The 21,194-nt window shown below is 44.9% G+C and overlaps 2 protein-coding genes across 2 annotated transcripts in view; both read left to right on the top strand.

Moving 5' to 3' along the window:
• Nucleotides 1–534: 534 nt before the first annotated feature.
• On the top strand, nucleotides 535–9,470 carry RAD51AP1 (RAD51 associated protein 1). Its single transcript, XM_075275910.1, has 10 exons — nucleotides 535–551; nucleotides 1,085–1,139; nucleotides 1,267–1,333; nucleotides 2,427–2,556; nucleotides 3,005–3,153; nucleotides 3,891–3,980; nucleotides 4,219–4,368; nucleotides 6,327–6,485; nucleotides 6,933–7,076; nucleotides 9,313–9,470. Exons 1-10 carry the CDS (start codon nucleotides 535–537, stop codon nucleotides 9,438–9,440), a joined length of 1,089 nt encoding a protein of 362 aa, XP_075132011.1. The 3' UTR covers nucleotides 9,441–9,470.
• Nucleotides 9,471–10,819: 1,349 nt separating this feature from the next.
• Nucleotides 10,820–21,194, top strand: part of FERRY3 (FERRY endosomal RAB5 effector complex subunit 3) — a 36,671-nt gene continuing 26,296 nt past the window's right edge. The window contains exons 1-4 of the mRNA XM_075275084.1: nucleotides 10,820–10,944; nucleotides 13,414–13,602; nucleotides 19,283–19,428; nucleotides 20,909–21,090. Of these exons, the coding sequence (XP_075131185.1) occupies nucleotides 13,425–13,602; nucleotides 19,283–19,428; nucleotides 20,909–21,090 (506 nt within the window). The 5' untranslated portion in view covers nucleotides 10,820–10,944; nucleotides 13,414–13,424. The remainder of the gene's footprint in view (nucleotides 10,945–13,413; nucleotides 13,603–19,282; nucleotides 19,429–20,908; nucleotides 21,091–21,194) is intronic.

The following is a 21,194-nucleotide window of genomic DNA, read 5'->3' as shown; positions in this document are numbered from 1 at the left end:
TTGTTCATGCATTACCCTTGCTGAAGTACTACAAATACAAGCATTGCTTGCACTAACAACAGGTTCAATGCTGGATGCGGCCAGTAGGTGTCTCACTACTTGTTACAAGTTCCACATAGATTCTAGCCACCAATAGGCTGTGCGTCTATGGTACGGTCATGTGATCGAGTCACGTGAGTAGCGCATAGGCTTACCAAGGATACGGAGAAAGCAAGCGGAGAGCTATCTGTATCACGTGACCAGAAAGCGTAAATTTACCCAGAGCAGATTCGCCGGTTCCCGTTCATGGCCAGGTTCGTGAGTAAATTAATATTCGTGCTGCGGATAAACCGTGAGTGAGCTGTCAGTCTATTTACGGTACGTACAGTACGGAGGATGAGGGGCAGATATTTTTACTTTGGCGAATGTGCGGATGTGAATGGTCAGAGGCGAATATTGCGCGGGAGGTTTGAGCGCAGTGACTGAGGCGGACGGAGCTGGTGATGAGATCTAATAGGGGGACATAGACGGGGGCAGCTTTATACTACTAGGACTATGGACAGACCCTCCAGGTGAGTCCGCTACACAATAATGGCCGGCTGATACCACACACTGCTTCATAGACAGGTGTAATATACATTCCCTTAAAGGGGTTGTCCAGGGACCTGAACATTGTTTATGAACCTGCTTAAAATACTAGAAAATGATAAAATAAGTCAGGTTACCGATATACTGCGCCTGCCCTGACAACTGTGACGTCACCTGGTGGTACCTATATACTTACCTGTATACTAGCCTGGTGGTACCTATATACTAGTCTGGTGGTGGTCACCTGGACATGTGACCAGTTAACAGTGATTGGCTGTAGCAGTCACATGACCATGACCGGACGTCATCACCGATCCATACACTCCTGGTGATGACACAGCAGTGATGTCACTATCCTATTGATGATGTCATGGGATGGTGTCGTCCAATGACAGGCCTGGGATGTTACCAGGCTGGGGGGTGAGACTGGTATAGACGTGAGACCTCCTGAGGTACGCCCAAATTATTCCGAGGACGCCAATGCGGATTAATAATAGCGTATGAAATGTCTTAATAGATCTGAACACCCCGACAGTCTTTCTTCAGATTATAATCTTGTGGGTGTGGCTAGGGTATTCTAGGGCGGGGCCAGTGGTGACTACATAGAAGATTTACAGCATTATTTGCTTCTATTCATACACGAGTGCTGCACCTGAGTGGTGAATGCTGCCCGTTACTGTATAATACACGTATAATGAGTCAATTCTGTTTTTTAGGAATAAAAAGTCCGTGGATTATTCCCAGTTTTTAGATTTAGAAGACGATGGTAAGTGGACAGGTTATGTATCTAGTTGTGTGATTTGTTGTATAAGTGTCTGCCTTAGGGCTTATGCACATGGCCATGTTATGGATCTCTAGAAAGTTCCGGTGCCGGGACAATGCATTATTAGTAGCTGCTGTGGTATTGCTGTACCTGGCGGTAAGACGACCTTTCATGTCCTCAGGCGGCATTATATTCAGCACTAGAGATGAGCGAACACTGTTCGGATCAGCCGATCCGAACAGCACGCTCCCATAGAAATGAATGGAAGCACCTGTGACGCTGACTTTGCCGGTGCCGGCCGGTGTCACAGGTGCTTCCATTCATTTCTATGGGTGCGTGCTGTTTGGATCGGCTGATCCGAACAGTGTTCGCTCATCTCTATTCAGCACACTGTCAGCTTTGCTGGTATACACCCGGGTGCTGGAGATATGGGTGCTATTATGGTGGGTTTACTAGTTATTAGTTATTAGTGTTATTAGTTATTACTGTTATTAGTGCCGTTAGTCTCAGCACTGATATCCCTCCACTGTCAGGTCTTACAGCCTAACATCATCGCTAGGCTGTGAGGATGGCCCCATGACGGTACTGTTCCATAGCTTTGTATTGTCAGGGGGGCGTTCCTTACAGCCAAGCAATGATGAAACTAACGGCACCAATATCTCTGGCACCCTGACGCATACCAACAAAGTTGCCATTGCTCTGATATATATATATATATATATATATATATATATATATATATATAAATACCGCCCATCTCCTGTGTCTATGTAGTATATGGAAAGGCAAAAATTGCCAATGCAGAAGCTTCTGTTTGCAGTGACTGGGTCATGGGGAGCAGGAGGTCCACGAGTGGGGGGCAGCCCTCTCTGACAGTGCTATGCCCAATGGCAAGGAGATAGTAGCAGCGGAAATATCATAAATTCATAGGGAAGGGATTTTCTGAAATTGATTTTTCATACTGATGACCAACCCACAGCACAGGTCATCAGTATGTGATCTGTGGTCAAACCCCCTACTAATCATAATGGTATAAGCTAGTAATATGATAATCTAAAATAAGGATCAATCTACTTTTTTTTTTTCCCCCTATCAGATGAGGATTTTGCCGCTTCTGCTCCTGTAAGTAAAAAAGCGCGAGTGGAGCCCAAGAAAGAGAAAAGGGAAAAACCCACGAAGAAAAGTCATAAAGAGGAGGTGACGCCGGACAATTCCCAAAAGAAGAGGTGAGCGAGTCCGCATGGGATGGGTTGGTGCAGACCCAATGATGGCACGATTAGCGTCGGGTCATGGGGTATTGGAGTACGATGCGTTTACTTGGGTTGTGTTGTCTAGGAGCCAAGTTTAGCGCATCAGTTTTGCAATATGTTAGTAAATATGTTGCACGTTCTTATATAGAGATTGGCACTGCCATAACAAACACTCCCAGGCCTCTTCCTCCAGTGCTGATGTCCAGTGAGCAGGTAGTGGCACTACAGTTGCAGGTAGTGGGCACATGAGGATGCAGGTAGTCTCTTAAAGGGGTCAAACTTATGACCTATCCATCTCTGTTCGAATAGAACAAGCGACTACCATTTCCCTCAGGAGTAGCAGAGGAACATCCTTTCATAGGTATCCGTACTGATATATGATGCAAAAAGTGACTGTTTTTTCCTTTTTTTTTTGTGTTTTCAGGCTGCCATTGGAAGATAAACTGTATCAGAGGGATTTAGAAGTCGCTTTGGCGCTGTCGGTGAAGGAGACGTCTGTTGTTATAGAGAACGACGAGAACATTCCCAGAAATGGCATCAATTCACCTTTTGGACCTGAAGCCTCTGCCCCCTGTATGTACATACTCACTGTAACACTGTGTACACTGTGTATTATGTGTATGTGCCATGAAAGCCCCTATGTAAGTTACAAGGACCCAGTCACCCAACTGAGGCAACGGTTAAATGTACCCATAGGGGGCAGCAAGAAAGCAGCCGGGAAGAAAGTACTGGAAAGATCATTAGTATTGATTTAATTGGGTTTCACCACCACTGGCTATGGCATAACTGTCTTGATAGCTTTTTCTTTTTTTTTTTTAAATGTAGATTGTGAGCTCCATATAGGGATCACAATGTACGTTTTTCCTATCAGTATGTCTTTGGAGTATGGGATTAAATCCACACAAACACAGGGAGAACATACAAACTCCTTGCAGATGTTGTCCTTGGCAGGATTCAAACCCAGGGCTTCAAGACTGCAGTGCTTACCACTGAGCCACCGTGTTGCCGCCTTAATAGCTTTTTCTCTCTAGATGTCTTGGTAGGCCTTTCGCCTGTGGGACCCCCACCTATCCTCAGCATAGTGGGGGGTTCCTTATCCTCAGTTCATCATCCTGAAACAAATAGAGATAGCCGCTGCAGTATGGAGGTCCGAGGATCTGTACTGTGGAAGTAGAAGTGTGAGCAGTGTCTATAAGACATGGTCTATATTGTAGATGCCATATGTGTGTGAGATACCCCCTTGATACACTTCCAGTTATCTGGTGTCATTTTCTACTATATTAATGTTATTTTTGTTTTGTGTTGTCCAGGCACCCCTGAAGATACGTATACGTGTATTAAAGAGCCTGATGTGTCAGAACGCTCCTTCACAAATTGCAGTGTAGACAGCGGCACTTTAGGTAAAAATTTAACCCCTTCAATTGGTTAAACTGCTTCTATGGGATATCTTATTACAGAACACAACAAAGAAACAATAAACATCTGTGTGCACGTGTATATATATATATATATATATATATATATATATATAATCTGAATGGTGGGGGTCTGACACCCGGTCCCCACACCAAACAGCTGATCCAGCTGCAGCTTCACCCCCTTACATGATCAGATACTGATGCGGACTTGACTTCACAGGTCTGGATGAGATCACAGATGACAATGAAGATACGGGTCGAGGTCGCAGGCAAGCCGCATCTAAAGCCATTACCGAGCAGAGAAAACTCTTGAGAGAAGATAGCGGGGATGAAGAGGAGGAGGATGAGTTCAATCCAGATACAGCAGCGGGTATGTACTGGCAGTAATGGGGAAGATAGGCTGTTTCCTGGGACTTAAATATTGATGACTAGAGATGAGCGAGTAGTGAAATATTTGAGATTCGATATTTGTTTTGAGTAGAGCCTCAATATTCAACTACTCGATCGAATATTGAATCCCATTATAGTCTATGGGAAAAAATTATCATTTCAGGGGAAACCACTATTCGACTAAAGGAGAGTCACCAAGTCCACAAATAGCAGGAGGAGAGTGTTTAGGAGGAGCGCTGTGCAGTTAAAGCGCAGGACCCCATAGACTATTACGGGTCCGTGCACTTTAAATGCGCAGCGCTTGCAGTTGCGCTGATAAAAAGTAAGCTCCCTCGTAACATCAAGCTGCCAGCTCTCCCGACTAGCAAAGACGAGCCTGCAGCAAATCAACGCTGGTTCTTCAGCAGGCTACTCCTTGCTAGTCAGGAGAGCTGGCAGCTTGCTGTTACGAGGGAGCTGACTCTCTTTCTCATGGGAATGAATTGACCAGCGTTGATTGGCCAGTGTACAGCATTCAGCCAATCAACGCTGGTTCTGCCGGAGGCTCGTCTGTGAGGTGGCGGAGTCTAAGATCGGACCACAATGGAGACTGCTGTGGTCCGATCTTAGACTCCGCCTCCTTACAGACGAGCCTTCGGCAGAACCAGCGTTGATTGGCCGAATGCTGTCAATCAACGCTGGTCAATGCATTCCTATGAGAAAAAGTAAGCTCCCTCGTAACAGCAAGCTGCCAGCTCTCCCGACTAGCAAGGACGAGCCTGCTGCAGAACCAGCATTGATTTTCCGAATGCTATACAGTGTATAGCATTCGGCCAATCAACGCTGGTTCTGAATCGAATATTTACTGCGAATAGCTTGTAGTATTAGATCGAGTACGAATATTTCGAATACCGTAGTATTCTACCGAATACCTACTCGATCGAATACTACTCCCTCATCTCTATTGATGACCAGTTCTTTAAGATAAGTCAGGGATAGGCAACTCCAACTGTTGTAACACTACAGCTCCCAGCATGCATACTTGCTCTGCAGTTATTGGAAGTGAATGGAGCATGTTGGGAGTTGTAGTTTCACAGCAACTGGAGTGCGGAAGGTGGCTGACCTCTGAGGTAGATCATCAGTATGTGAGCGATGCTGGTCTGACTCCCAGGATACCCCACAGGTAAGCTGGTTGAAGAAGTTACGTCATTCAGGTAAGGGCTGCAGCTTCTTTGCTCTATATCATAAGCACAGCGCCGTACACTGCATAGGGTTGTGTTTGGTATTGCAGCTCAGCCCCATCCACTTGTAAGAGCTTAGCTCATGCGTGGGGGCCCCGGGTGTCAGACACTCACTGATCACATATTGATGACCTATCTTTAGGATAAGTCCTAAGAAAAACCCTATAAGCAGGTCATCCAAGAAGTGCAGAATCACTTACCTGTTCCAGCGGACTCTTGATGGTGGACCTAGGAGTCCTGGCCCTCCTGGGTCACGTAACTGGGAGCAGCGCACAGCCGGCTGAGCATCGGTAATTACCTGTGAGATCAGGAAAGGGGTGAATTGACCACCTTGGGGGGAAGGGGGAGCGGAGAGTTACTTCTGATCACATGATCCTTGGTGTAACCTCCAACCCTCGGGTCCTTCATCAAGAGTCCGTCGAAACAAGTAAGTGACTCTGCTCTCCCTGGACAACCCTTTTAAAGTGAATGGGAATGAACTAGAACACCAGGCTCAGCCACAACAAACTGTATGGGCCCTTTAACCAGCTGACTGTCAGAACAACAGACCATGCAGAGGAACCCAAAGGGCCCCATTAGAAGCTTATTTGGTCTGCTAGATACCACTCGGGGAGCGTTGTCACCTCTGTTACAGATTAAAGGAATTTTGCATTCTCGTCCTTTAGGTTTTTAAGTAAAATGCAGGAGCTAAACTTGTCCACTCACCTTCTCGTTGCAGATGAAGACTCTGAGAGCGACGCAAGTTTTAGTGGTGAAGATGATGAAGAATTTGAGGTTAAAAAACCTAAGAAACCGTCAAAGACCAGTAAAAGTGCACAAAAACAGAAGCCACAGAGTGGAAAAAAGGAGAAAAAAGTCCCAAAGGCACAGAAAGCTGGTAAGACGAGACTTGGTATCATTGGCATGGATGGCTGTTATAGTGCACATGGGCAGCCATTGCTTTTTTCAAATGGGGGCACAGGACACCCATTGCCGTGTTTGTTATGGGTCTCAGAGTTGGAACACTCCTCACCTACCCTGTGTCATTTGGTTGGGAAGGCTCTGCCCGGCATCCACCTAAAAGGACATTAAGGGAGACCATTTTATGGAGCACCCCTCCTCTGACCAGTCGGCCTCCCCCAGAAGTATCCTCAGAAATGCTGATTTCCTTAAAGAAGGCGTTAGATGGGATATCCCTTTAGTCCTCCTCCCTAATGTCTAATTCAGCTGCATGCCTGACACGGTATTTCATTAAAGGGGATGTCTGGGGTGAGTAAACCATGGCTGCCCTCTGGTATCGTTCCTTCACCATCATTAACCTTGTATTACTTCACATTTTATGCAGCAGCAGAACCGCCTATCAAAGTGAAAATTAAAATTAAACCCATGCCAGAAAGGAAGGCGCCGATCAACTCACCTGCGGCTCCTAAACCAGCTTTACACAGTAGCCCCCCAGTGGGCATGAAGAGACCGGCATGGACCCCTCCAGGTGAGCTTGTGCAACAAACTACATACAGCATACTACAGCAAAGGCTTCTGGGGTATTCAGAGATCTCATAGTCATGGATTCCTAACACGATCTCTGCTTTTAAAGGGATATTGATCTATTACTATGATATTGTATCCATATCTGATCGGAGATGATGCAAATTCCCCACAGATCAGTGGCTTTGGCTTTCTTGCTTCTGCTTCACAGGCCAGTGGCCTCACAATCATCGGTCATCTGGCCTGTTTGAAGCTCAGTTCTATTCAAGTGAATGGGGCTGAGTTGCAATACCATGCACAGCCACTATACAATATATGGCGCTATATTGGTACGAAGTAAAGTGGCAGCAGCGCCCATCCGAATGCTTTGGTCTCTTGAAACAGGTGATTGATGGGGCGCTGGGTGTTGGACCCCCCCCCCCCCACACACCAGTCTGATGCATAGCTACAATAGTGTAGCCTGGACCCTACACCGGTCATAGAGCCAAATACCGTATTTTTCGAACTATAAGACGCACCCAGGTTTTAGAGGAGAAAAATAGGGAAAAAAAATTTTCAAGCAAAAAATGGTAAAATATTTAACATATGGGAGTTGTAGTTTTGCAACGGCTGCAAGGCCACATTGACAGGTGACCCTGCAGCTGTACGGGGATGTATAGGGCGTTTTTTTGTTTGTTTGTTTTTTTGTGGGGCCAGATGTACTTTTTAGTTCTACCATTTTGGGAAATGTTTATTGCTTAGATCACCTTTTATTTAAATCAGAGGCAAAACAGAGAGAAAAACCCGTCAGGTTTAGCACTTTCGATTTTGACGTTCACCGTAGAGGAAAAATATCAGTAGACCGGGCATTTTCGGACACAGGGATACCTAATGTGTATGTGTTTCACAGAAATGTTATACTATTGGAAAAGAGGTGAACTTTTATTTATTTTATTTTTTATTATATCTTTTTTTTTTTTTTTTTTTTTTTTTTTTTTTTTTACTATTTTATTAGCGCCCCCTAGGGGGCTTGAACCTGCAATCATTTGATTGCAAGTCCCATAGACGGCAATACAAGTGTATTCTGTATATTACTATTACGACTGGTCATAGACCTGCCGCAATAGTAATATAGCGATGACCGGCCTGGGAGCCTCCAGTAGGCTCCCGGCTGTCACCGGAACCGGTCGGCTCCTGCAATATCACCGTGCAGGAGCCGGCATGCAACATTAAATATATGGGGCCCCAACGCTGACTTTAAACTTCTTTTTTTTTTTTTGGGGGGGGGGGGGGGGGGGAGGGCATCTCCGCTGTAATTTTTACAGCGGAGTTGTTGGAGCTCGTACCTACGATCTCTGATTGCAGACATAAGCTTTGGTATTTGATGGGGGGGGGACGACTTTGATGCCAGTATTGCCACGCTCCTGCCGCTGCAGAAAACCAGCGGTGGCAGGAGCACGGCCCGGACTATAAGACGCACCCTCATTTTCCTCCAAAATTTTTTTTTGGGGAAAGTGTGTCTTATAGTCCAAAAAATACGGTACTTCCCTATGTTGTGTATGGTGCACGTGCCGGAAGTGGCCCCGCACAGCTGATTTGTGTCGGCTCCTCTGATCAGATAAGAATAGGCCGTAAATACCAAATTCCTAGACGACCTCTTTTAATGTCCAGTAGATTCCAGTCCCACAAGTGCATCTATATAGAGAACAAGGGTCCTCCAACCCCAGTGTTGTGGCCACTGTGACTAATGAGATGGCCAATCGTGCCGCCGTATTTTCTTTCACTTCTATGGGAGTTCCAAAAAAACATGTTGAATGCACCTACTATTGAAGTGAATGGAGAGAGCCATACCTGCCAGGCTATTACTCCACTCCAGTCATGGTTTGGAGGTAGATCGGGGGGGGGGTCTCTTTTCTGGAACACCATGGAATACACCATAAAGGACTAAGATGGGGGTACCTATAAGGTCCAGGACTTTCTGCTTTAAATTCCTAAGTTCAGAATTATTTTTACCTAGGGCAACACGGGGACTCAGTGGTTAGCACTGCAGCCTTGCAGCGGTGGAGTCCTGGGTTTGAATCCCGCCAGGAACAACATCTGCAAGGAGTTTGTATGTTCTCCCCGTGTTTGTGTGGATTTCCTCCCATTCTACAAAGACCTACTGATAGGGGAAAAATAGTACATTGCGATCCCTATATGGGGCTCACAATCTACATAAAGAAATAATTGTTTTTACCTAAGCTTTGTTCCTGTCTCTGCAGCCTCATGTGGAGCAGCGAAGAGTCCCCTGTCCGGGGTAACGGTGAAGTCTCCAAATCAAGGTCTGCGCCTCGGCCTATCCAGACTAGCACGGGTGAAACCATTACATCCATCCACCGGCCTGCACTGAACCTTCTCATCGCCTGGAGAGTCTGCAGTATACCGCTGCGGTCCTATTACCTACAGCAGAGACGTGCCGGACTCTGACCGCCAGCATTGGTCATAGGGACATTTCCCTGCTGAACTTTATTTCGATATATGGGATTTTTATTTGAAACTGAACTTAATCTTTCATGAAAACATATGAAGCCCCTCGATAAAGCCAGAATCGGCCATTTCTGTCACGTTACATCATCCGGGTCCTCTGCTGCGAGTTGTATCTGTTTGCAGAGAAGCCGGATAACAACCAATATGATTCCATCTACTACGTAGGTTGGCGCCCAGTCACCCTAGGGGTCCTCAAGTCCATCTGCTATGTGGTCCACCACATTACTATGGAGAGTTGCCTCTCAGCTATAGCAATGCTGGGTGATGGTGATGTCGCTAGGATGTGCCTTCATGTTACGGTCGGTGCGGCCTGACTTCTGGGATTCCCACCAATGAAGGGGCTGCGACACTGATCCCTATTACACAAGCGTTCCCCATCCACCCCCTCCCTATACAGGGGGCCGGAGGCAGGTCCCGGTACAGCCGGGCATCTGAGCATTGCAGTGCGAGCGCTTCTCCAGCATTCCCAGGATCAGTTTGTGCCCCAGAGGTCGGACCCGCACCCATAGGATAGTAATATGCCAGCACCTAATAGGGCGCCGGTGTTGTCTCTTGTATACCGCCCCCATCTTTCTTGTACAGTATCTAGAGATGAGCCAATAGTATCCGAAACTGCCCCTCACTCCATAGGAATGAATGGGAGCGTCCGGCCGGCGCTTAACCCCTTGCAGTTCGCCCACTCCCATTCATTCCTATGGACTGAGGGGCAGTTTCGGATACTATTGGCTCATCTCTAACCGTATCCTTTACCTTGTATTTTAATGGTGTATAAGTGTTACCTTTTAGCCCCGCTCCAGTTCTATGTGACCTGGGAATACTTACATTGTAAAATAGTCTGTCCACAATGGAATAAAAGTGAATATTTTATTATTTGTCCCTTGGTTTGTGCTTCTTTATTAAAGGGATAGGTCATCGATATCCAATCGGTCGGGGTCTGGTATTCCAGCTCCGCTCCGTAGAGCGGATAGAGGAGAACACACAAGTTATAGATATAATGTCTAATATTGTTATTTAGATCCCAATTATTACTCTCACAATACATCTATGCGATCCCTATTACTAAAATTGTTGATCGAGAAGAAGGCAAAACCCCCAGGAAATAAAAGTCTCGTATACTTGTCTTTACCAAATCTGCCTGTAATATCTGATACGAACACTAGATGGTGCTCTAGATCTACTGATTAATGCGCTTCGTCATATATGTTTGGTCCTAGTGGCCACCCGTAGTCCGCTAAGGCTCCTGGGTGACCCGGAAAGATGGCTCCTGTCATGGCTGTCTAGGATGATGTTGTGGATGTGAAATAGCGGCCCGGGCTGTGACAGTCTCCGTGTTCAGTACTCGCTGCATCGGTGGTGTCTGTGCGCAGGTACAATGAGGGGAAACACTAGAGGGCGCTGTGCTGAGGCCGGAAGTTCATCCCGCAGAACCTCCAGATGGCAATCACAGGGGGCAGTACAGGGTAAAGGCTGATGGGCGCTAGAGGGCGCTGTTCACAGCTCTGGTGGTAGAAAGTGACTGTCACAGACATCTATGGACTGTAAATGTGTAATTCCCTTATGTTACCTGGACTGAGCTTTACCCCTACTCGGCCTGATTCCATACAGAATAGTGAGTGCAGCTCTGGAGTATAATACAGGATAAGTAATGTAATGTATGTACACAGTGACTGCACCAGCAGAATAGTGAGCGCAGCTCTGGAGTATAATACAGGATAAGTAATGTAATGTATGTACACAGCGACTGCACCAGCAGAATAGTGAGCGCAGCTCTGGAGTATAATACAGGATAAGTAATGTAATGTATGTACACAGTGACTGTACCAGCAGAATAGTGAGCGCAGCTCTGGAGTATAATACAGGATAAGTAATGTAATGTATGTACACAGTGACTGCACCAGCAGAATAGTGAGCGCAGCTCTGGAGTATAATACAGGATAAGTAATGTAATGTATGTACACAGTGACTGCACCAGCAGAATAGTGAGCACAGCTCTGCTCACTGTATAATACAGGATAAGTAATGTATGTACACAGTGACTGCACCAGCAGAATAGTGAGTGCAGCTCTGGAGTATAATACAGGATAAGTAATGTATGTACACAGTGACTGTACCAGCAGAATAGTGAGCGCAGCTCTGGAGTATAATACAGGATAAGTAATGTAATGTATGTACACAGTGACTGCACCAGCAGAATAGTGAGCGCAGCTCTGGAGTATAATACAGGATAAGTAATGTATGTACACAGTGACTGTACCAGCAGAATAGTGAGCGCAGCTCTGGAGTATAATACAGGATAAGTAATGTAATGTATGTACACAGTGACTGTACCAGCAGAATAGTGAGCGCAGCTCTGGAGTATAATACAGGATAAGTAATGTAATGTATGTACATAGTGACTGTACCAGCAGAATAGTGAGTGCAGCTCTGGAGTATAATACAGGATAAGTAATGTAATGTATGTACACAGTGACTGTACCAGCAGAATAGTGAGCGCAGCTCTGGAGTATAATACAGGATAAGTAATGTAATGTATGTACACAGCGACTGCACCAGCAGAATAGTGAGCGCAGCTCTGGAGTATAATACAGGATAAGTAATGTAATGTATGTACACAGTGACTGCACCAGCAGAATAGTGAGCGCAGCTCTGGAGTATAATACAGGATAAGTAATGTAATGTATGTACACAGTGACTGTACCAGCAGAATAGTGAGCGCAGCTCTGGAGTATAATACAGGATAAGTAATGTATATACACAGTGACTGCACCAGCAGAATAGTGAGCGCAGCTCTGGAGTATAATACAGGATAAGTAATGTAATGTATGTACACAGTGACTGTACCAGCAGAATAGTGAGCGCAGCTCTGGAGTATAATACAGGATAAGTAATGTAATGTATGTACACAGTGACTGTACCAGCAGAATAGTGAGCGCAGCTCTGGAGTATAATACAGGATAAGTAATGTAATGTATGTACACAGTGACTGCACCAGCAGAATAGTGAGTGCAGCTCTGGAGTATAAGGGTGAATTCACACTGAGTAAACGCTAGCTTATTCTGAACGTAAAACACGTTCAGAATAAGCGGCGTCTAAAGCAGCTCCATTCATTTCTATGGGAGCGGGGATACGAGCGCTCCCCATAGAAATGAATGGTCTGCTTCTTTCACTCCGTGCAGTCCCATTGAAGTGAATGGGGAGTGCCGGCGTATACGGCAAGCTCTGCTCATGCCGGAGCGTACACGCCGACACTCCCCATTCACTTCAATGGGACTGCACGGAGTGAAAGAAGCAGCCCATTCATTTCTATGGGGAGCGTTCGTATCCCCGCTCCCATAGAAATGAATGGAGCTGCTTTAGACGCCGCTTATTCTGAACGTGTTTTACGTTCAGAATAAGCTAGCGTTTACTCAGTGTGAATTCACCCTAATACAGGATAAGTAATGTATGTACACAGTGACTGTACCAGCAGAATAGTGAGCGCAGCTCTGGAGTATAATACAGGATAAGTAATGTAATGTATGTACACAGTGACTGTACCAGCAGAATAGTGAGCGCAGCTCTGGAGTATAATACAGGATATGAGATAAGAGGTCACTTTCATTCATTGCATCCACAGTGGGTAGATGCACTACATGTAATGTCCTTACACAGCTGCTACAGTTGTTACAGTGTGTCAGACAATTTACCTCAGAAGTACATCGGTCTCTGCTGTCTCTCACCAATGATAAGACTCTGTAACAATCTCCCAGCTGTGTGATCAGGGCAGATAATGTTTCCGTCCAGTACATTATGAGGACGCGTCTCCATATCCTGAGCAGTATTTGCTTCTCTTCCAGGTGAAGACAAGATGAAACCCGGGAAAGGGAAGGCCTGCTACACGGAGCGGGATTTTGTGTACAGGTTCAGCGCAGGCTCTCAGAGCTTCATCCTCAATGTCCCTCTCCAGTTTCCTGTCTATGAAAACCTCGATCACCTGCATGGACGGCTAATGCTTCTCCATGACCTGCCCTGCTTCATAGAACAAGGTGATCACATGGTTAATACATAGCATACAATATATAGCATATAGTTAGAGATGGGCCATTTCATTGGCTTTGTTCTCCGAGCAAAGGAGCGATTCAGCCGGCCGCTCCCTTCCTCATCTCACACCTATAGAAACCTCTAGCATTGGTCATCTTGAGCCACCTGCTTCATAAAAATATATATATATATATATATATATATATATATATATATATATATATACAGTGTTGCCCAAAAGTATTGGCACCCCTGCAATTCTGTCAGATAATACTCCTGTTCTTGCAGAAAATGATTGCAATCACAAATTCTTTGGTATTATCTTCATTTATTTTGTCTTCAATGGAAAACCACAAAAAGAATTGTCAAAAGCCAAATTGGATATAATTCCACACCAAACATAAAAATGGGGGTGGACAAAAGTATCGGCACTGTTTGAAAAATCATGTGATACTTTTCTAATTTGTGTAATTAACAGCACCTGTTACTTACCTGAGGCACCTAACAGGTGGTGGCAATAACTAAATCACACTTGCAGCCAGTTGAAATGGATTAAAGTTGACTCCACCTCTGTCCTGTGTCCTTGTGTGACCACATTGAGCATGGAGAAAAGAAAGAAGACCAAAGAACTGTCTGAGGACTTGAGAAGCAAAATTGTGAAGAAGCATGAGCAATCTCAAGGCTACAAGTCCATCTCCAAAGACCTGAATGTTCCTGTGTCTACCGTGCGCAGTGTCATCAAGAAGTGTAAAGCCCATGGCACTGTGGCTAACCTCCCTAGATGTGGACAGAAAAGAAAAACTGACGAGAGATTTCAACGCAAGATTGTGCGGTTGGTGGATAAAGAACCTCGACTAACATCCAAACAAGTCCAAGCTGCCCTGCAGTCCGAGGGTAGAACAGTGTCACCCCGTACTATCCAGTGTCAGTGTCTGAATGAGAAGGAACTGTATGGTAGGAGACCCAGGAAGACCCCACTTCTTACCCACAGACATAAGCCAGGCTGGAGTTTGCCAAAACTTACCTGAGAAAGCCAAAACCGTTCTGGAAGAATGTTCTCTGGTCAGATGAGACAAAAGTAGGAAAAGGCCTCAACATAGAGTTTACAGGAAAAAAGAGAAGAAGACGCCCCCTACAGTCAGACATGGCGGAGGTCCCTGATGGTTTGGGGTTGCTTTGCTGCCTCTGGCACTGGACTGCTTGACCGTGTGCATGGCATTATGAAGTCTGAAGACGACCAACACATTGTGCAGCATCATGTAGGGCCCAGTGTGAGAAAGCCGGGTCTCCCTCAGAGGTCAGGGCTCTTCCAGCAGGACAAGGACCCAAAACACACTTCAGGTCAGCACTAGAGAATGGTGGTGAGAGAAAGCCCTGGAGACTTGTAAAGTGGCAGCAATGAGTCCAGCCCTGAATCCCATAGAACACCTGTGGGGGAGGGGGAGAGATCTCTTGGTGGCAGTTTGGAGAAGGCCCCCTTCACATCTCAGGGGGGACCGCGAGCAGTTTGCTAAAGAAGAATGGTCTAAGATTCCAGCAGAGCCTTGTAAGAAACTCATTGCTGGTTAGCGGAAGCGGTTGTGCGCAGTTATTGTGTCTAAAGGTTGTGCTACCAAGTATTAGGCTGAGGGCGCCAATACTTCTGTCCGCACCATTTGTGGAGTTTTGTGTAAAATGATCAATGATGTGACTTTTTTTTTTCATTCTCTTTTGTGTTTTTTCATTGCAAGCAAAATAAATGAAGATATTACCAAAGAGTTTGTGCTTGTGATCATTGTCTGACAGAACTGCAGGGGGGGCGATACTATATATATATATATATATATATATATATATATATATATATATATATATATATATATATATATATATATATATTATATTGGAGCTGGGCATAAGGGGGCACTGCATAACCCAGGGATTCAGAGAATAGCGCCACCTCAGGTGCTACGTGAGGGTAACACATTGGGCCTCATTCATCCACACTGTTGCCCATTGTAACCAATCACAGAGAAGCTTTCATTTTTTAAACTACTGTGGTATAATGAAAGCTGATTGATGATTGGTAGCTATGGGCAACACAGACAGGCTTTTCTTTTACCTAGTGTGTTAGTCCTCAGTCATCAAAACATCCCTGTTACCCATAGCCACCAATCACAGCACAGCTTGTATTGCTTATCCTGCTCTGACAGAATGACAGCTGTGCTGTGATTGGTCGGTGGACGCTTGTTGTCAGACAGTTTTGTTAGTTGTGGTGTCAGCTTTGCCTGGAGTGTCCCTTTAATTGTGACTGTTTCAGACAGATTTATTTTGCTTTGTATGCCGGGGTATGAAAAATTTGGGACACCCTTGCCTTTGGTGAGGGCTGTGGCGTAAATGACCCACTAGAATTATGGCCATGTACGCCAGGTTAGTGGCCTGAAATCTTCGCCCACTGTGACCTGGTGTAGTGTTCAGTGCGGGCGTGCGGCCTTGAGGAGGGGCCTGATCATGGCCTTGTCATAAATGGACTGCGCCCCCCGCAGGCACAGGGCATATCAACAAGGGTACATAGTAGTGCATAGTCAAAACCAAGCAGCAGCACTCTGCTGGGCCTTGTAGTTCCGCACCTACGGACATGCTGGTAGTGACAGGTTGAGTCCTGGCGGTGCCTAGGACAGAAGGGGCATAAACAAACCCTCACCCAGTAAACAGGTCGGCCAAATGGGCCGCTGCCATGCTGGGAATTTTGCACAAGATGCTGTTGCTCACAGTTAATGAGCGTGTTGGTGTGACCCTGACCCTGCGAGACCCAGACAGCTGGCCAAGCACCTGACTCCTGACTGCCGCCCGCCACATACCCGCCGACACTGGCTGCTCAGTATTATTTACTTCTCACCCGTTAGTTATTCGCCACTGTCTAGCAAGCCAGTGAATCTTGACATTAACGTGGGCCAAATTATAGAATGGGCATTTGCCCCTGATTGACTGTTTGGCCCGATCCACCACGCACACCCAGTCTAATATTTACATTGTGACCCTGGATATGGTTTTATTTGGGTATTTTATGGGACTGATCAGTACTGTATTATATGGGGCTAATATGTAGACACACTATAACGGTATTATATTGGGATAATATGTAGACATGCTACGACGGTATTATATAGGACTAAAATGTAGACACACTATGACGGTATTATATGGAGCTAATATGTAGACACACTATGACGGTATTATATGGAGCTAATATGTAGACATGCTGTGACGGTATTATATGGGACTAAAATGTAGACACATTATGACGGTATTATATGGGGCTAATATGTAGATATGCTGCAACGGTATTATATGGGACTAAAATGTAGGCACTCTGTGACGGTATTATATGGGGCTAAAATGTAGACACACTATGATGGTATTATATGGAGCTAATATGTAGACATGCTATGACAGTATTATATGGGACTAAAATGTAGATATGCTGCAACGGTATTATATGGGACTAAAATGTAGGCACACTATGACGGTATTATATGGAGCTAATATGTAGACACATTATGACGGTATTATATGGGGATAATATGTAGACACACTATGACGGTATTATATGGGGATAATATGTAGACACACTATGACGGTATTATATGGAGCTAAAATGTAGGCAAACTATGATGGTATTATATAAGGCTAATATGTAGACACATTATGACGATATTATATGGGGATAATATGTAGACATACTATGACAGTATTATATGGGACTAAAATGTAGACACATAATGACGGTATTATATGGGGCTAAAATGTTGGCACACTGTGACGGTATTATATGGGGCTAAAATGTAGGCACACTGTGACGGTATTATATAAGGCTAATATGTAGACACATTATGACGATATTGTATGGGGATAATATGTAGACAACTATGGAGGTATTATATAGCTACCCTATGGTTTTATTATTTCATTATGCACTATACTGTAGACACTGTAGCACTATTATGTGAGTATTACTTGGAGTTATTATTTATGCACTGTCTGGCCCCATTATGTAGACACTCTATCCTTATTATATTGCCACTGTAAGGCCCTTTTTTGAAGACCATGGCAGTATTATGTGAGTTCCCTATGGTGCTATTATTTGTACACTGTATGGGCCTATCGTGTAGACACCCGGGTCACCATTATTTAGGCCCCATATGTTAGCATTTAGACACTATATGATATTTGTATGTAGATTCCCTATGGTGACATTAGGCAGGCACTGTATGGTGGTATTATTTAATGCTGTATGGGACTGTAATGTAGTTACTGTATCTTTCATTGCTTTCTGGTTACTATATGGTGGTGTTATTTTGGCACAGTATGGGAGTGTGGAGAACCTCTCAGACCATGTTATGTGGTTACTTTATAATGGTCATATTTTGGCACTGTATGGATGTAGTATGTAGATCTAGTATTGCAGCATTATGTGGGCACACTGTACTGTAGTATTATTGTCAGGTCACTGTATGGGTGTAAGCCTTGCAGTTGCCAAAAGTCACAAATTTGGTACGACTTTTATCATACTTTTTATGCCAGAAACTAGCGTAAAATATGCGATCTATTCCCCACCTGTATTATGTGCGCACTCTATGGTGCTCCCTATATAGGAGTATTATGTATTGGATACACTGTGACCGCATTTCGTGAGCACAGGATGATAGTATTATTTGAGCAGGTTGTCTGTAGTACTGTAACAGTATTATGTAGGCAATCTGTGCTATTATTTGTTCCTCATATGGGAGTATTATTTAGATAGACTATAGCAATGTTATTTGTGTATTGTACAGTAACATTATTGAGTGCTATATTATTATAGTATGATTATTACATTATTATTATGGTGCTCTGACCTGTTCTCTTTATTTGGAGAATTATATGTGAAGTCTATGACAGTATTATGTGGGTACTTTGTTATTATGGCAGCACTGTATAAAAGTAGTGTGTGATACTTTATGGCATGATGATGTGGGTACGCGATTGGTCTCTATATGGGTGTATTATGTAGATATACTATGACATTATGTGGATATCATACGGTAATAAGTGATAGTGTATAACTGTTCTGTGTTCACACACTACGGTGTTATTATATGGTTACTGTATGGGAGTATTATGTAGATACACTATGACGGTATGTTGTGGGTACTGTATGGGAGTATTATGTAGTGACCTAATATAGTGCAGGTATTATGTGTGTGTTATTACTTGAGCACTGTATGGGAGTACTATTAAGAGACACTGTGTTACGGTACCATTATCACACCAGGTTTTTCATATTAGGAGGTCCAATTTTGTAATGGAACCCCTCAGAAGAGACACGGTCACGTGCATGAGGCCTGTAGTACCAAGACCCCTGTGAGTCAATCCTGCAGCCATGGAAGCTGTCAGTGTCCCGCGCCCATTTTAGTAGGGCGGTCTCATGTTATTGCTAACCCTATGTGGCAGTAACACGGGGCGCCTGAGTTTTCGGACACAACCTATTTCAAGTGTCCGGAGTAATTCCCATAAATAATCATGTGAATGAAGCGGCGTGTTCTCATGAGCGGAGTTACCCCTTAAATACAGCGGACAGATGTTCCTGTAACATCGCGGCTCACGTCGTGCCATTCTATTAAAGTTGCATTTCTTAAATTAACCCTTTTTTTCATCTTCCAACAGACTTAAAGAAATCTCTCAACCAGTTTGTCAAGGAGGAAACCATTAAAGATCATGACAGGGAGGCCGAGCAGGCCCTGGAGGCGGTGAAGTCGGGGCAGGTGGATGTAGGAACCTTGGCCGATACCTGGATGAAAGCCTATAAAGAGGTGAGATGGGAAGACCATAGTAAAGAGGCCGGAGTAACCAAGGACACGACCTATCCTCACTTAAGGGCCCCTTCACACGGAGTTTACGCTCCGCTCATTCAGACACGTATACACGAGCACTTCAAAACACATCCCATTCACTTCAATGGGAGCGCGTGTACAGCCGGCTTTTCCTGGACTTATAGATTGATGACCGGTCCTTAGGATAGGTCATTATTATGTGATTCGTGGGATCTGACATCCAGGACACCCACAGATCAGCAATTTGATGAAGCCATGGCTCTCATGAGCACTTCAGCCTCTTGTACAGCAGCAGCTCAGTCCCATTCAAGTGCAATGCCAAGCACAGTCACTACACCATGTACATCACTGTGCTTGGTATTCAGTTAAGAGGCCACAACACTCACCTGAACACTGCAGCTGATCTGCGGCGGTTCCTTGTCATCAGATTAGCTCAAGTTAAAAAGTTATCACCTATCAACATCTGATCTGTGGGGGTCCAACCACTATGAGGTCACAGCCCCCAAGTGAATGGAGATGCCTGTGGATAGGGGACAACCTTTTACACTTGTCCCTTTAAAGGGGACGGTCCAATTGCACAACTTTCTATATACCTTGTGATTGAAGGCCGCCTCATTTTCAGGGTTTATCTCCCCTGACCCCCTTCCTGCCTGGAGAGTCTCTAGGATGAATTTAGAGGTGGCCTCCCCTATTTGCCGCTCTCTCCATTCACTTCTATAGGAGTTCCAAAAACGTTGTGTTCACCAGGCGGATCGTGAATTAGGGGACCCTCGTTCTGAAGATGGGTTGGAATCTGAAACCATCAGGGGGAATATCCCTTTAACAGACAGTAGCTTAACCTCCCATGTTAAAAAGTTGATCTGAGCTTAGTATAGTTTTATTAAGTGAACGGCAGGTAGGGGGCAGTAGAACGCTGCTGCCGAGACACGTATATACGCATAGATAAGATCTGCTGACATGTGTATACATGTACAAAATGCAGCAGACCAGAGGTGTAGCGGTAACAATAAAATTGAGGACTGGAGTACCAGAAATCACACGGGTGCACTTTTTGGTTTATTTACAGCTGCGTTGAGTTGTCCCCTCTGTTATTCCTCCTGGAAGTGTTGGGCTAAATATACAGCTAGGCATTACCCTTGCCTATTTAGAGGACATGTCCTTCTTTAAAGGGATACCCTTTTTTCTGAATAACACATAGGAGTAACCTTAAGAAAGGCTATTCTTCTCCTACCTTTAGATGTCTTCTCCGCGCCGCCGTTCGCCCCCAGTGCTGCAAGAGAACTCATTTGCATAACAAAGAAAACTGGGATTTCTACCGAACGGCGGCGCAGACAAGACATCTAAAGGTAGAAGAAGAATAGCCTTTCTTAAGGCTACTCCGATGTGTTAGTCAGAAAAAAAATGATAGGATCCCTTTAACTGTGCAGGGCTAAGCTATAGTAAATGTTCTTTCCTGCAGACCACCTTAGAGCATGCCCGTCCAGAGGAACCCAACTGGGATGAGGATTTTGCCGACATTTACCACGATCTCATCCACTCCCCGGCATCCGAAACACTCCTGAACCTGGAGCACAACTACTTCGTCAGCATCTCCGAGCTCCTGGGAGAAAGGGACGTGGAGCTGAAGAAGCTACGAGAGAGGTGACTGTATATTACATAGGCTTGGTGACGTGTCTGTGTGATTAGCACATGGCCAGGATAGAGTGAAATGGTTACATTCTGAATGCCTGCGGCTGCCACTAGGG

Source organism: Leptodactylus fuscus, chromosome 5 (assembly GCF_031893055.1).
Source record: "Leptodactylus fuscus isolate aLepFus1 chromosome 5, aLepFus1.hap2, whole genome shotgun sequence".
Lineage (NCBI taxonomy): Eukaryota > Metazoa > Chordata > Amphibia > Anura > Leptodactylidae > Leptodactylus > Leptodactylus fuscus.
This window is presented reverse-complemented; position numbering and strand designations above follow the sequence as displayed.

Bases quoted from the DNA above. Each gene is read 5' to 3' on its own strand.
- RAD51AP1 (XM_075275910.1), top strand. The intron at 1,334-2,426 runs GTAAGTGGACAG...TCCCCCTATCAG, and splicing joins TTTAGATTTAGAAGACGATG to ATGAGGATTTTGCCGCTTCT. The intron at 3,981-4,218 runs GTAAAAATTTAA...TTGACTTCACAG, and splicing joins TGTAGACAGCGGCACTTTAG to GTCTGGATGAGATCACAGAT.